We start from the raw sequence: 16,268 nt of genomic DNA, 5'->3' as shown, positions 1-16,268 counted from the left end.
AGAAGCAGTTGCAAAATAAGCACGAGAAATAGCCACAAGAAAACGAGGAAAAAAGAGGCTAAAAAATACTAATCATAGAAGAATCTAAACAAATAAAAGAAACAAGGAAGAAGAACAGACGGAAGTGCTAAAATTAATAAAGATAAATGCATTGCCACAAAAATGTTTATTGTTTTTAGAGGGTTTCGAAGAATTTTTGAGCCTAAACTTAGCTGTTATTAAACACCAACAATTGTTTTTTCTTTTGTTCACATTTTTATAATTTATCTGTACTAACATTTTATCTTATTTCATTTTAAATTGAAATTGGAACTAGGTTGTTGATTCCTTTTTAATATATGTATTTAAAATGTTTACATTTTTTCTCTCGCACAGTTTTAGTTTTTTTGTATTTGCATTTTGATACAAATATCTGCCATTTTTATTTATTCTAATTGGAACTGTATATCCTCAAATTTAAGTATTTATCAGTTCTCAGTAATTGTTTATATTTATTATTTGCCGGTGATGCAATTTCATGATTTCCTCAAAACCGCTCAGTTCAGTTTCCGCTCAATTTATTTGTAAACACCACTCAAAGAATGGGATATTTACTCTCTTTCGCTCTCATTCGATCTCTTTCACTCAACCGGCAAATACCGGCAAGTTGGAAACACTCATATAAGTGAGTGCGAGAGCGAGTAAATTACACTGTTTCGTTTCATTCTAAGCAAATAAGTATAAACAAATCGTGATGAAATAGCCCAAATGTCATCGCAGAACTTTGTAGAACTTGCGGAATTACATTACGTTGTAAAATGCAATAAATTCGGATTTAAAAAGCTTCGCAAACAGAGAACTCAGAGTAACTCGGAACGAGTGGAAGAGCGGGAGAGAGCGGATGAGAGAAAATGAGCATTTTTCGGCGGTCACTCTGAATTCGACTGAAATTTATAAAAGCAACCGGCCCTCGAAATAAATCGACATTTGTGCGCCGCGTTTTCACCGATTTCTATCTGTCCTGTCTTCGCTTTGTGGATTTGGATTTTTGGCTGTTTTCCGCCCGACAAAAAAACTATATAATATATATAGGCTAATCCAAAAATAAAAACCGAACCCAAACTCTGCTAAAACGTATACTACACACACACACAACAGGAAAATGTCACATAAAAGTTATAACAGTGCTAAAATCGCAGAAATATTCCGAAATCCCTGAGAAAAAACCGCGCAAAATATCGTATTCTTCGCAACGAAGAAGAACTTGTGAACTACTAAAACAATAAAAAAGAAAAAGAAATACAGCCAGTGCAAAAAATAAACGGGAAGAATTTTTTTTGGTGTCCCTTTTTTTGGTGGTTTTTTTTTTCCCCCCGTTTTTCCCCCAATTGACGCAAAAAGTGCGCAACAACACTTGTGAGAAGGCGGAAACGGGATAGAAATAGATATAGATATAGCCTACTGGAACTTAACCAAATTGGATTACAATTAATTGAATAGAAGGATACAACAAACACATAAATCGCTCTTCAAAGAGGTGAGTGCAAATATATATATAAGAACATGCCCAGGAAAAAATCGCGGGAATTTTTAAGAACTTTAAAAGAATTTTGAGTGAAAAGGAATAAAAACCACAACTCACGGTAACGGTAAACACACACCATAGTCGCTCCTTTACGCACACAAAAAAAAGGAACTTGCCAAAAAAAAAAGGAAGTATTAAAACAGAACAAATAAAAAACTTAAATTCTGCAAGTTCGAGACCATTTATAAACATATTAAATTCACATTTTTAGACTTGTATAAATTGCTTTGCCAAATTATCATTAGCACTTTGGTATATTGTTCTTGCTAAAAGTGAAAAGTTTGAAAATTTCTATGGAAAATAAATAATAGTTAAAATAAAAAAAAACAACAATTTAGAATGTAACAAAATATTATCGAAGAGTAATTCGCTTAAATTTCAATTTAAAGATAAAAGCAGAGGCAAGTCTTAATAAAAATATGTTATCTCTTATTTTGATATATTTTATAAATTGTGTTTGGAATTTTTAGTTAATTTAAAATTGAGAAATTTTATAATCAGATGAATTTTGCAATTTAACTAAAAAATAATAAGAGTGGTCCGATAGCTCTTATTTAACTGAACAGTTTTTCTATTGGTCTTGTGAAGGCGTTTTACAGTTATTTTTTGGTCGTATTTCTTGCTTTTTGTTTTACCGCTTGAGAATGCAACGGGGCTTCTATTCTACGAAGGAAAAGGAAAAGGAAAAAAACAGTGAAATTAGTAACACAGGCAAAAGCTTGAAGATCAGCATTTATCAGTTGAAGGTCAGGCAATAATATAAGTTGGGATTATGGGAATACAAATATTCGTTCTCCCTTTTGCTCTTTTTTTTTTTATATATTTTTGTGTTTTTATTTAGCTGTTGTCAAGAGTTCTAAGAATCGTGATTTTCGGGAGCAAAATGGGGAGCGTTAATAGTGTATAAATAAATAGTATATAGAGCTATAGCTTTTGTGTACTTTCGATAACATTTGCTGAACCTTAAACGGCGCCTGACGTCAGTGGAAATGGAAATTGAGACGGGGTATTACTTAGCCGCTAAATGAGATTTTCAATCCAACATTTAACGATTTATTTTATTTGATATTTTTAACAGAACTAAGAAATAATTACAAGTGATAATAGGGACAGAAACTATAATAACAATAAACTCACAAATATAAATTTGATGAAAAATACTTCACCTTGTTTAAATAAAAAATTTATATACTTTTCATATATATTTAATAAAAAAAAATATTTGCAATTTAAAGAATGTTTTAAAAAAAAACTTTGTTTAAATGTCCTCAAAGACTCTGAAGGAAAAAATATTTATATATTGTGCATCCCTTCCTACAACGATTTCCGCCTTACCTTATTTTCAGACAGCCCCAAAACTCAGGAACTAAAATATAGAAATAATCCCCAAACACAGACACAAAATGACTCTTCAGTACCCTGACTACCGCAATGCCGTTCTGGAAATGCCTCCGATTGACGAAGACTTTAACTTCTCGATCCCCTTCGATATGGATAGTGATCTGTACGATGACATCAGTGGCATGCACACTATCCAAAGTGATTTGGAGAAGATGGGCAATGTTGACGGGGTCTTCTCGGACATTTATATGGATAACGATGAGGATATGAAGCCGGAGATTCGCAATGTCGATTGCATGTGGTCGTCGATGACGAATTGCTTGAATCACAATGTGGCCGGAACCAGCTCTGGAACCGGAAGCAACAGTGCAGCCTCGTCGTACAGTGAGACCAGTGCCATATCCCTGGCCGTGGCTTGCAGCTCCACAAATGCCTACTCCGCATATCAGCGATCACAGTCCCAGACTACAGATAATAACACAAGTAACAGCCAATCACAGCAACAGCAGGCAAACAATGCGGAGGATTCGCCGGTGGTTATCAAGAAGGAGTTGGAGGATCTGGACTACACATTCAGCCAGAAGCGCCGGCGTTTGAGTGCTGGCGACAAGAAGTCGCAGATGCAGATCCAGGATGAGGACCAGTTGATACCGCCCGGCGGAAGTCTGCTGCGAAAGAGGAACCTCCTCATTACATCATCGCCTAGTCCCATGGCCATTCGCAAGGGGTGTGTTGGTGGCGAAATGAAGAGCAGCAAATACCTGAGACCCGATACACCGCACAGTCTCACTGACGAGGTGGCCGCTCCCGAATTCAGACACAATGTGGACCTAAGGGCCTGCGTGATGGGCAGCAACAACATCTCGCTGACCAGCGACGATGGCGATGTCAATTGCATCAATCAAATAAGCAGGGATCTGCAGAATGCCGGCAAGGATCTGTGCACCGTTCGCTTCCCCTTCGCCACGATGAACGATGTGCTCGATGTGCTCAGTCACCAGGTCAACGCAAGTTCAAATCCACAGCAGACGAGCCAGGAGCAGATGGACGAGCAGCAGCAGGCCATCGACATAGCCACTGGATGCAGTACAGTGGCCTCTCCGCCGACGACCGGTTCGGACAGCGACTCCGACGATGGTGACTCCCTCAACTATGGACTGCGGCACCATCGCAGCAGCAAGGGAACCACCGGCAGCAGCAGCAGCAGCAACAACGCCACCAACACCGGCATGTCGCACATGCTGCACATCAGCGACCACAGCTACACACGCTGCAACGACATGGTCGACGATGGACCCAATCTCGAGACCCCCTCCGATTCCGGTGAGTTTTTTAATGAGCAGTCAAGAAGCTTGTAGTCTAGGTAAATGTCCGTTAGGCTCGAAACCTATTCACAACCAACAAGAACCAATAGTCAGGCTGTTGTTTTGGTATGCACGCAGCAAGTTTTGTATACATCGCGCACTATTACTACGTGCTTCATAGCGCAAAACTAATTATAGAAATAGGATACCTCGCGGGGAAGCTACTGATTAATTTTCCGCCCCCCATTTATTTTCCCACACACACACTTTTGGGTGTTGCACATTCAACTAGTGTTCGCACTTCCGTTTCGTGTGGGTGCAAAATAACGCCCAAGCAAAATACACAAACACAAATACGAACACTCAGAGAACAAGTACACAGTATACTCTGAAAGCAACCGGAAAATCGATCGGCGGAAAACGCCTACGTCAACAGCAAACGTAGTAAACTTGTTACGTTGCACACAAAAACAAAAAACAAAAAACGCCCACGCGACGCCGGCGTCTGTCTGCGATGGTTTTTCCATTGATTTTTGTGCTTTTCGTTGCGCTGCCTTTGGGCTTTCCTTTATGATTTTCCTACACCCAATCACCCACAATGGGGAAAATGTTGGCGCGTGGCTTTCATGGCTCATTGTGTTTATGTGCTTCATGGCGTCATCCTCTCTCTCTGTTTTGAAGAACCCGAACACATCACCCGGGGGATGATGCGCAGAACTACGCCCAGACTACAAAAAATAACCTTTATACATATAGGAATCTCTCTCTTCTGGGCCAACACCCCAAAATTTCTTGGCTTTTTCTGTGTGCGTTGTTGTGCGATTTTCAAGGATGTCTGGTCACTGGCCACGTGGCAGACAGCCCCAAAATTTTCCTTCCTCCTTGGCGGCATTTTCCGTACCCTCGACTCGGTTCGCCACTACCACAAAATATTTGATATTTTGGTTGTTCCGGAACTCTGAAAGAAAAGCTGTGGGATTTATATATACATATACATCTATTTACACACCAAAAAAATTAGGAATTAATTTAGATTCAAAGTAAAACAATGTGTATTAATTCGAACATGCATGTTTAACTTTTATATTATATAAAGGTACTGTGCCTTACAATTTTTTATTCCAAGGTACACTTTAAGTCAATTCGTGCCCCTTTTCTCTATTTTTGCGGACGAGTTCAATGTCTCCTCTCTCTTTTTGGCGCGCAAAACGTTCGTTATCCATTGAGCAACCCTCGCAAGATTACGTCACGTCAATCATCTAGATTTTTACTACGTCTTACGCTACAACTACTACTACAAGTGCATTACGAGTGCATTTTTTTTTTTTACTACAATGGCCATAAACATTTACTACTACTAATTTATGGAGCGTGTGTTAGTGCAAGCTTTTTGCCGTTTTCCATTAAAATTAAAAAAAAATTTAAAAACAGAAAGCTAAAGGTGAAAATATTAAATAATATAATACAAAAAAATATTGCAAAATTTAAGAACGTTCAAGACCTGCAAAAATAGCAAAAAAAAAAAAAAATAATAAAGACAAAAGCAAAAGCAATAAACTTGTTGTGACGGCGAACTCTCTTCCCATCTCACACTTACGCTCTCTCTTTTTCCCTCTTTTGCAATTTGCCGAGTGCAGTTAAACCAAGAAATTGCAGCAACAACGATTTTTGCACGTTTGTTTTGGTTTTTGCGATTTGCGCTTTTACGCTTTTGCTTTTTCGCTTTTGGGGTGTTGTCTGCTTTTGCATTATGTGCTTTTGTTTTATTTTGTGCGTTTATTTCTTGTTGCCAAGCGCTCCACATATTTCTTTATTTATTTTTCCCCGCTGCGAAAAATAATAAAACACAAATTAGAATAACGTAGTAAAAAAATGATAAATAGGCAAAAAGCTTAGTATATGTTAAGAAAAAACGCCCCCGTCTGGTCTCATTTATTCATTTTAATTATGCGTCATTAAAAAGTTATTCAGACTACTTTAGAAAGGCGGAAATTTCTTTGGAAACTAAAATACCTAAGTAATAACTATTAATTAATCTTTAAACATTTTTATTAAACCTATATGCATCACTTAAGTAACAAAGAAACTTTAAATCTAAACTATGTATGTACATATGTATGTATTCAAAGTCTTACAAAAAATAGGCACACGTGTTACCAATTCAGCATATCATCATTTTTCCACTGCTAATTTAGCAACTAAAAACTTGACACAAGTGGTTCGAGATTATTTTTTGTTTTTTTTTGTGTGCGTATTTCTCCTTGGAAATATATATAGAAACAGAAATAGCAGAAGAAGCGGAAAAAGAAATCAGGTGCGTGCCGCAGATTAGCAAATTTATGTTCCCATCTCGCTCTCACTCGCATCTTGTGACGACTGCTAGAGTGAGACGGCACTGTCCAAAGACACACGCACTTGTATCAATATCAATTCTTTTCTTTATTTTTGGTTTTTTTTTCTGGGGGGACTTTCTTTATCGCTATGCTGCAGTCTTCTAATTAGTATAAAAGCTTCTTCGTGAGTGCGAGCGAGACGACCGAGTGAGGCCTGGTTGGCAACAACGCACAAAATTCGGCAAATAGATAAGGCTTAAGGGGGTGTGAACGAGACACCAGATGCCACATGCCCCTATGTTGGCGCCTATATAAGTACATATGTATATATATTTACTTTTTGGTAGTGCGTGTTGCTTTTTGGCATTTCGCACCTTGCGATTGTGTGTGCGGGTTTTGGAAAATGTTAATGAACTGAACCAAGGTCAGCCGAATCGCTGGAAAAAAGTGCGTAGAAAAAAAAATGGGGGGGGGGGGGGTGGGGGGGGGATGGGGACGGCGATAAAAAAAAACCAAACCAAACCAGAAACCAAATTTAACTTTTATGGCCAGACAAACTTCCACCTCGACGCGAAACAAAATTTCCTTTTCGGTCTTCTTTTTGCTTTTCACTTTCGATTTCTACGGCTCTTTAATTTATGCGTTTAGAAAAAGTGAACAGCAAATAGGCAAACAATCGAAAGTTGAGAGACAATCAAGTAAACATAAGATAATGTTTTTATCAATTAAAAAACAAATTTATAGTAAAATAACTATATTTGAGTAAAATTTGATATACCTATGATGTGTAACTTAATTTATTGTGCTTATTTATAAAAAGTTCAACAGAACAATTTTATTTAAACTAGACCTTTGTATACTGTAAATATTTAAAAATTGTTCTAAATATTAAAATTAACATTAAAATTTGCAATTAATACAAAAATAATATAAAGTCAAATTTAAATAATGCGTAACTAATATATAAATTTAAATTGACAATCAAGTTACATACAAAACTATACATCAGAATAAGAAGTGTTATGTGTAAGAGAAAACAAAGCGAAATGTCAACATATGGTAAAAAGGATATATAAGGAATATACCACAAAAGATAAATAGAACTAGTAAAAAGGCGCCCAAAAAAGCGCCAATGGGCCGAATGTATGTTTTTTTTTTCGGGCTCCAGTCTTGAGGCATTTTTTTGACGGTTTCTTTGGACTGTTGCTAGGCGTACCGTCTCTCTCTCCGTCCTTATCTCTTTTAATAATGCCATCTCTGTCCGATGTACAAATTGCGTCGTAGTTTTTGTGTTGTGCTGGCTTGTTGTTGCTTTATTCGCACACGTGTAGCAATAAATTGTTATGCTCAAGGTCGCAAAAGCGGCAACGTCGGCGTTATAAAATAAAAAACCAAAAGCCCATAAAGAGCAGAGCTTTTTTCCCCCCTCTCGGTCTCACTCACTTGGCATTGCTTTATTTATTTATCTTTTTTTCCCTTAACAAACGAGCCTCCCTTTCGGCGTTTATAAGAGATTTCCTGTATAAACAGATAAATTGGTATACATATACATATATATATACATCCAAAGAGGATGTATCCACGCCCAAGAATGTTGCCAAAAGCTCAAGTGGCAAATGTTGCCAGACGCATTTTCATAATTTATGTGCCAGTTAGCATTATTACATTATGGATACTCGTTACTATATTATATGGGGAGTACACCATCATATAAGATATGTCGCATTGCGACGTTGTGCAACATAAGTCATTATTTTCGTACTTTCGGGGAGGAGTTTTCCATCGGGTTTCCATCGGAAAAGGCTTAACATGATGACTCACATCCTGCTTTTCCTATGATGATGAAATTCCCGCTGACTACGTCACAAAAAAGGAAAAGGAAAAGCCGAGAAAATCAAAAAAGACGGGGACAACGCTAAGAAAAAAAAAGGGAAAAGTGCAAGAAATGCGCGTGGGAAAATCTGCCAGTGCAGCGGAAGCACTGTTTTTCCGCTGTTGTTTTAAAAACGGTACTTAGACGATTTAATATGTCTTGTTAAGTTATAATTTGATTTGCAAAAAGTATAGCACTGACTATGACTCTTTTTTTTTTGGATTTAGTTTTTGATTTTCTTTTTTTAATTTACCAACATTTCCCACAAATGTTTACAACATTGTTTTTACAACATTTTATTCGCGTGACCTATTTAGCTGGCCATCGGTGTGGCAAGTTGCGGTTGAGCGACATGTTGCCAGCAGATGTTGCTGCTGCGGCTGCAATTTCTGTTGCAGTGGCTGCTGCTGATGCAAATGCAATTTCTGCTGCTGGCTGTTGCTCCGTCTCTTAACCTTTGGCAAAAGTGCAACATGTGTTGCAGTTGCAATTTATTTGATTTTCATGCGAAATGCCAACGCAAAAATATAGGGTGGTGAGGCGTGGGAAAGTGCAACAAGTCATGTTTATGTTCTTCATTTCACGGTTTCCTTGAATTTTCGGCGAATAAAATTGCAAATTCGAAAGAATCGTTAAAATGTGTGTGAGATCGCAAAGATATACAAAGTGCAGAGGGCGCGAAAAAAGCGTATGAAATCACTATGGCCCGGCTGGCCGGCCAGTGATGATCTAAACACAAATTCTTCTTCCCCTCAATGAACTTTCTTCGAAATAATAATTTATTTTCATATATTCCCGCCCAGAATTTGCAGTTTTCATTTGCGCGGTACGGCGATGTGTCATAAAAGCCGCAGACGCGGAGCAAAATAAACAACAGCGTCTGTTATTAAACAAATTTACAAGGCAGCGGGGAAAATGGGAAGGGAAGAGGAAATCGTCGCCGTGAATTTTTTTAATTTTACGACTTGGTATAGTGGTCGAAAAAGTTGCCCCACAGCTTATTCAATTTTATACAATTTTGTCGACTTGAAAGTAAATTATTTATTCAACGGGCAGAAAAAAGAATTTTACAAATATTAAAATATACCATGCCACATGCTTGAAATCTTAATTGATTTTAATGTCCCCCATCGATGCATAATGCCTAATTCCCAGAGACATTTTATCTCCAAGTGGTCTTAATTTATCCCACTGTAGTTTATTTGCTGAGTTATCGTTGCCTTTTTCGCTTGCTTCTTTTATTTTTATAGGCTTTTTAAAAAATTCTTGTCTGTATTACATCATGCTGCCTTTTGCCTTTGCCATTGCCATTTCCATTCCAATTTCATTTGCTCGACGACCCAACCCAAAGATATGATGGGGTATTTAACCATCGCATATGATAATATATAGTATACAAGTATATATCGGAAGCTTCTCATCTGCTGCACTTAATGCGCCTTTTGTATTGATGATGCACTTGTCCCCCTTCTATACTTCTCTGTTTTTGGGCTTACCCCTTTGCCTGTCTGTCCGCATCTCACCGTACCCTATGCTAATTTTATAGGGCAAAAGGCGTCTGTTCTGTGCTTATCATCACACACTTCTCTTTATACATACATGCATACTGTAAAGTACGAATGCATGGGCAGGAAAAACCCAACCCATTCCAACCCACCGCCTCCCCCTTTTACCTGCACAAAAGTTGCGCAACATGTGGCGGCTTGTGTGTATTGTATTTGCAATTATAATCAGCGGCAGCTTCCTCTTTGGCATTTTTGATATCCTAAATAAGGGTTACACGAACTTTTCGTGTAGTTAATTTAAATTTCCTAAAAATACACCTATATTACAAATTCCTTAAGTTTCATAAATAAGACTTCATTTGGTGTGTGAATAACAACGGCTTAAATACACAACTACCATAAAGTTCACATTCGCAACAACAAGTAAAAGAGGGTATCAAAAAGTCTTAAAGCCATCCTTCTTTACTCCATTATTTTTTTTTTTTTATTATTACGATTTGATCTTGGCTTCATTCGCATAGCAACAAAAATTGCTGTTGCCGTCTCAAACAAATAAAAAAAAGAAGAAAATAAAAGTTGCTTTGTTTGGTTTGTCTGCTTCTTCCAGTAGGTTTCTTGTATTTTAATGCAGCAAACGAGTTTGTCTGGTTTTTTCTTGTATTTTTTTTTTTTTTTTCGTTTTTATTCAGCGAGAGAGAGGACAGATATGAGAGATATAGAAGAAGCAGCAGCAGCATCCTATTTGTGCGGAATAACCGTTAGTAAAACTAAGGCAAAAGCTGCCGGCACAACCCTAGTTTATATTTGTATTATTATATCTGAATATGTGAATGACTGAATGACGGAACGACTGAACGACTGAATTGAATGCAGTTTGCAGTTGCAGCTTTGATGGGATAGACAAGTGAGCCGAACGAACGGTGGAAGATTGCAATTTTGTTTTGTTGATTATTTTTATGTTGCCATCCTCCCATTCATTGTCTATTAAACGTGATGTGGGGTTGGTCTGTCTCTCAGTCTGGAAATTCCCCTTTCGATATTGAAATAAAGATGTACGTTCGCTCGCTCGTTCGCTGGAAATCTCGCTTGACAGTTGTTTTGTATTCAGCATTTATTGATTTTTATTCGAAGTCGTTGTCGGGCGTTTGTTTTTGGCTATTTATGGCTTTTAAATAGAAATTCAGCCTAGCCTGACAAGTTATGTTCCTGTGATGTGTGTTTATTAATCTAGTTTTGCTTAGTTTTCAAAATCAAATGATGAATGGTGGCTGACATTCCACAGAGTTTGTTGTCCAGTCAGCAGGAGCGCTTCTTCCTCATGCACTTTTTTTTATATATTTTTTATAAGGAAAAATGGCCGTCGACGAGAGGCTGCATTCCAAGATTTTGTCGAAGGGGGGAGGAAGATCTTGGTGGTCTGTTGCTTGTCTAGCCAAAGTGGAATGATGACGTTGGCAAAAAACAGAAAAAAAAAGCAACCAAGAAGAACTAGCTTGGCTCCTTCTTTTCTTCTCGTTTTATCTCTCGATTCTCCTGAAAGAATCTGACTCATGCCCACTCAGGCGTCTTCTCTGCAGGTTTCGATTTCGTTGCGGTTTCCAGTTGGGGATTTATTCAATGTTTATTTTTTTCCAGTCTCCCATGCACTTGATCTTGCAACTTGCAACTTGTTGCACTTGTCAGCAGTCCCTACCCTCTCTCGGTCTTCAATTCCTTTTTTACCTTGTTGCCAAGCGTGCAAAGTTTGCTTTTTTCCTGCTTTTTCTTGCTTGCTTGCACAGCAGTTGCTTGCCTTTAATAAGCGAAAAGAATTGTTTAAACAGTTGCTCAAAATTCAATGTGAATAAACATTAAAATTTATAATAAATTTGATTCAATTGAAGGTTGCATTTTTCGAATAACCTAATACTAACAAAATTACATACAAACATAATAAGAATTTAAGAAATTGAATTATTTGTATAGAGACTCGAGAGAGAGCTATGGGAATTACAAATTCCAATTCCAGGCCATTATCCTCATGCAATTCTTGTTCTTTTTTCCGCAAGCCAAAGCCCCGCAAATGTTTTTCTCTTAGGGCAAGTTTAATGACCCTTGTGATGGCTAGAATTATGACTAAGGTTGGCGTGGAAAAAAAAGAAAGGAAATAACAGCTAAAGCGGATTAGTGTGTCAACGTATAGTTTCGTTTCCCGCACTAGAGAAGTCGTCGTATGTACGGTGGTATATGGTATATCAGACTTCAGGAAGCAATAGATTTGCACGGATTTCAATTTCAAGTGGCACTGGCGTCGTCGCGACTACGCCCTTTTGTGTTGACGTCATTGGTCTGTCTCCGCCTTTTTGTTTTGCCTACTTCTATTTTATTTTATTTTATTTTGCCTTTTCTTCTACCCCACATCCCACATCCCGCGAAATTCGTAACTCGTAATTCCGCCTGGCAACAGAGAAAGCCGGAGATGTATAGGGATAGGATATAGATAGGGTGGGGGGCCGGGTTGGGGGCACACAACTTTTGCTGTACTCTCTTCCGTTTCGCTAATTTACCACTTCCGTTGCGACCATTGAACCAAGAAGAAGAAGAAGAAGAAGAAGAAGAAGAAGCTGGAGCTGCAGCACAGTGCGTTGCATAATTATATTGGCACAAATTGAAAAAAAATAAAGATTCTGGGTATTGAGAGCTTTAATAGAGTACCCTTTCTTGGAAAAATATGGAAAAATCAGTAATATTAATTCCCTTTTAGTATAACCTTGTATTAAAGAACTTGTTTGTTACTTGTAAGCTCAGTTTCTTAAATATACACCACGCTAACGAGAAACTCCCCCCTTTTACCACCCCAATTTGCAGATGAGGAAATCGATGTGGTATCGTATACTACGGACAAGAAGCTGCCCACGAATCCCTCGTGCCACGTAATGGGCGCCCTGCAAACCAAGATGGCCCACAAGATATCGATCGACCACATGAAGCAGAAGCCGCGCTACAACAACTTCAATCTGCCGTACACGCCGGCCAGCAGCAGTCCGGTGAAATCGGTGGCCAACTCGCGCTACCCGTCGCCTTCGAGCACGCCGTACCAGCACTGCTCCTCCGCCTCGCCGTCCTACTCGCCTCTGTCCGTGGACTCCTCGAACGTCAGCTCGAGCTCCAGCTCATCCAGTTCGCAGTCCAGCTTCACCTCGAACTCGAAGGGACGCAAGCGAACCTGTCTGAAGGCTCCTGGTGGTGGCATCACCTCCAGCATGATTCTGCCGGGCATCAGCAACGGCAACAACAGTAACGCTATGATGAACAAAAAATGCCGCGGCAAGAAGGTGGTGGCCTCCTCGGCATCGTCGTCGGGCAGCACATCGCCCGTTTCGGCGCTTTCTGGCCAGGATGTGGATCCCATGGATCGCAACTGGCAGCGACGTAGCACAGCAGTCCAAGGCATTTCCTCCAGCTGCAGCAGCAGTGTCCTCCGGAAGGACTTCAGCCTGGGCCTGGACGAGGCCGATACGATCGAGAAGCGCAATCAGCACAATGACATGGAGCGCCAGCGCCGCATTGGCCTGAAGAACCTCTTCGAGGCGCTGAAGAAACAGATTCCCACTATCAGGGACAAGGAGCGGGCTCCCAAGGTGAACATCCTGCGCGAGGCGGCCAAGTTGTGCACCCAGTTGACGCAGGAGGAGCAGGAGCTCAGTTTGCAGCGACAGCTGTTGAGTGTGAAGCTCAAGCAGCAGCAGGAGATACTAGCCCGCTATAGGAGGGTGAAAAGCGAACCGCACTCTATCAGTGGATAGTGGGGTTGTCTATCTATAGTACTAACTGCTTAAAGCGGCGGCGTAGCGCTTGAAAAACCTATATATATCACCAACACACCACCCCTACATATTTTGCGATTTTTCTTTCTTTCTTGACCTTAGCCCTTATGACCTATGACCTTACATATATGATGTTTTTTTTCTGCGGAGAACTTCAATATCAGTTAGTAGGTTATGTTTAAAACTATAAACATAAAGTGATTTAACAAATTTGATTTCTTTAATGTGATATATATATATATGATTTTTCTTTCCGCGCGAATTCATTTGGCAAAGAAACTAAACGAAAAAAACGGTGTTATGAAATCAATTTGAAGTGTTTTTCAATTCAATTTATCAATTTTTTTTTATTTTTTTTTTATTTTTTTTTTATTTTTTTTTTTTTTGCTGCATAATTACAACTTTTACACATTTAGGATTAGGCTTAACTAGAATCTAGTTGTAGGTCTCTGTATATAACATAATAATTTAGGTTCTATACTAGTTATTTTTTTGAAATAGCTACTTAACCATGAAGTCAACAAAAAGGAAAACGAGAAAAAAGAGGAAAAGGACAAGAAAGGAACCAAACAATGAAAAATGAAAGTGAAAATAAAGAGAGACAGATAGAGAGGGAGAAAGAAGAGAAAAAGGAGTAAGAGGAGATACACAAACAAACGAAAAGGAAACACAAAAAACAAAAACGGATACGGAAAACAGACAAAAGTTACAACGAAAGAGCCACAAAGAGGAGATAGAGCACACAAAATCGGAAGTGAGAACGATGATAAGATATATATAGGAATTATTATAGCTGAAAGTAGAACTTTTGGTTGATACCCCAAAAAAAACACAAAAAAGAGCCGGCTTCTTCAAATGGTTACAAAACTTCTTGACGAAGCAATAAGGAACACCATATTCAGACCTTGGTTCAATAGTTTACCTAGACAATGGGTATACCTATTTAACATGCGCCTTTGGGTCCTACATGTCGTTAAGGACGCATCCTTTTAGCAAAGGATAAAAACCCAATTATATCTGCATGTATACACACACCTCAAGGCTTTTGCTAAGACAACCCGACATCCTATAACCCATTTATATATTATAATATATATACATATGTAAATCGACATCTGTTGGACGACGACGCAAAGATGAAAATGCAAAAGCTTTTTATATACACCCAAACAACAAAAAACTCTACTGCCTATATTGAGAAAATACATTTTATTTGCAATGAAGATTCAAATATGAAAATATTATTATACACCTTTTTACAATCATATTATCTTTTCTTTTTTTTTTTTTTTGCTACACCTAGGGATATATAATAATTTTTAACTGATAACTATGCATATGAAATGCGCAAAACTTAACGAAAACAAAAAAGGAATTAAGAAAACTTTAAACTATTTAATAGTGCTAAACTAAACCTAACCCAAAACGAAAACCTCTCGAGAATAGCTGATATATAGATAGAAAGAAGGAGAGGGCGAATGAGTGGAGAAATTGGCTGCAAAGTTTGTGATTGGAGTTACGAGAGACCCAGAGAGATATATATACACCCACAACCCCAAGACCCAAGAGAACTCAAACTTTTGTGAGCTGTTTAACTGTCGATTTTTTGCTAATAAGTTATTGCCTCTCAGCAATATGTTATATATGATTAACGAACGATTATACCAATTGTTTACACGCATCTAAATATCAACTAAATAACTACTACTAAACTAAAGGACATAAGCGACTAAAGCGCATGCGAATGAAGTAAAAAGCGCATGAGAGAAAATATAGGAAACACAATGTCAACTGTTATTTAGGTTTAGACACAAAAACAAAAAAAAAAAACATCCAACATATATATATGGATATATGATGACCAGAAATTGAATGAGATCAGGGGAGGTTATTTAGGTATATTGTATATTATATATTGAGTAAATTTCTATATAGAGTGTAGGCCGACGTTTCAACGAAATTTTTTATGTGAGTTCTAGGCTAATACCTACTATACCCAAATACATATATATTTCTTATTATTTTTGTTTACTACTAGCTTTACGTTAAAACCCATGAAATATTTTGTATCTTTTACTATTCTTTTCTTTTAATACGCCGCCGCAAAACCTTTTGAAAAACTAAACAATCTTAACTCTTCTTTATTTTTTTGAATAATTAAACTAAACTACAAAAAAATTGTTAAATGGAAAACGAAAAAAAAAAATATTAATACATATACTTGGACAAACAATTAAGAAGTATATTTTTGGTATTGTTTCGACCAAAAAATGTGTACACACTGTAAATAGCAATCTCGTTAAATAATAGTTACACACGCCTACAAAATAGCGAACCCAAAACCCAAGAGATGGAAATATTTTTATAGAAAACACAAAAACCCGGAGAGAAAACACAAAGCAATAGACTTAAGCGAATTGTACAACGCGAAACGAAAACAAAACTTCAATAAACCAACAAACACACTACACAACACACCTATACATAAACAAGATACAAAATACACAAACACGAATGCACCTATTTTCCTATAGTACATACA

At 37.9% G+C, this 16,268-nt stretch overlaps 1 protein-coding gene across 1 annotated transcript; it reads left to right on the top strand.

Annotated features, from left to right (window-relative positions):
* Positions 1 to 945: 945 nt before the first annotated feature.
* On the top strand, positions 946 to 14,040 carry LOC128265289 (myc protein). Its single transcript, XM_053001206.1, has 3 exons — positions 946 to 1,516; positions 2,911 to 4,228; positions 12,768 to 14,040. The coding sequence occupies exons 2-3, from the start codon at positions 2,968 to 2,970 to the stop codon at positions 13,703 to 13,705; spliced, it is 2,199 nt and encodes a 732-aa protein (XP_052857166.1). The 5' UTR covers positions 946 to 1,516; positions 2,911 to 2,967; the 3' UTR covers positions 13,706 to 14,040.
* The last annotated feature ends 2,228 nt before the right edge of the window (positions 14,041 to 16,268 follow it).

The sequence above is a fragment of the Drosophila gunungcola genome, unplaced genomic scaffold, assembly GCF_025200985.1.
Source record: "Drosophila gunungcola strain Sukarami unplaced genomic scaffold, Dgunungcola_SK_2 000108F, whole genome shotgun sequence".
Lineage (NCBI taxonomy): Eukaryota > Metazoa > Arthropoda > Insecta > Diptera > Drosophilidae > Drosophila > Drosophila gunungcola.
This window is presented reverse-complemented; position numbering and strand designations above follow the sequence as displayed.

What these genes read in the sequence shown, in the direction of transcription:
- LOC128265289 (XM_053001206.1), top strand. Translation starts at nt 2,968, where the DNA reads ATGACTCTTCAGTACCCTGACTACCGCAATGCCGTTCTGGAAATGCCT. An exon ending in CGAGACCCCCTCCGATTCCG is followed by an intron (nt 4,229 to 12,767) that starts GTGAGTTTTTTA and finishes CCCAATTTGCAG; the next exon opens with ATGAGGAAATCGATGTGGTA.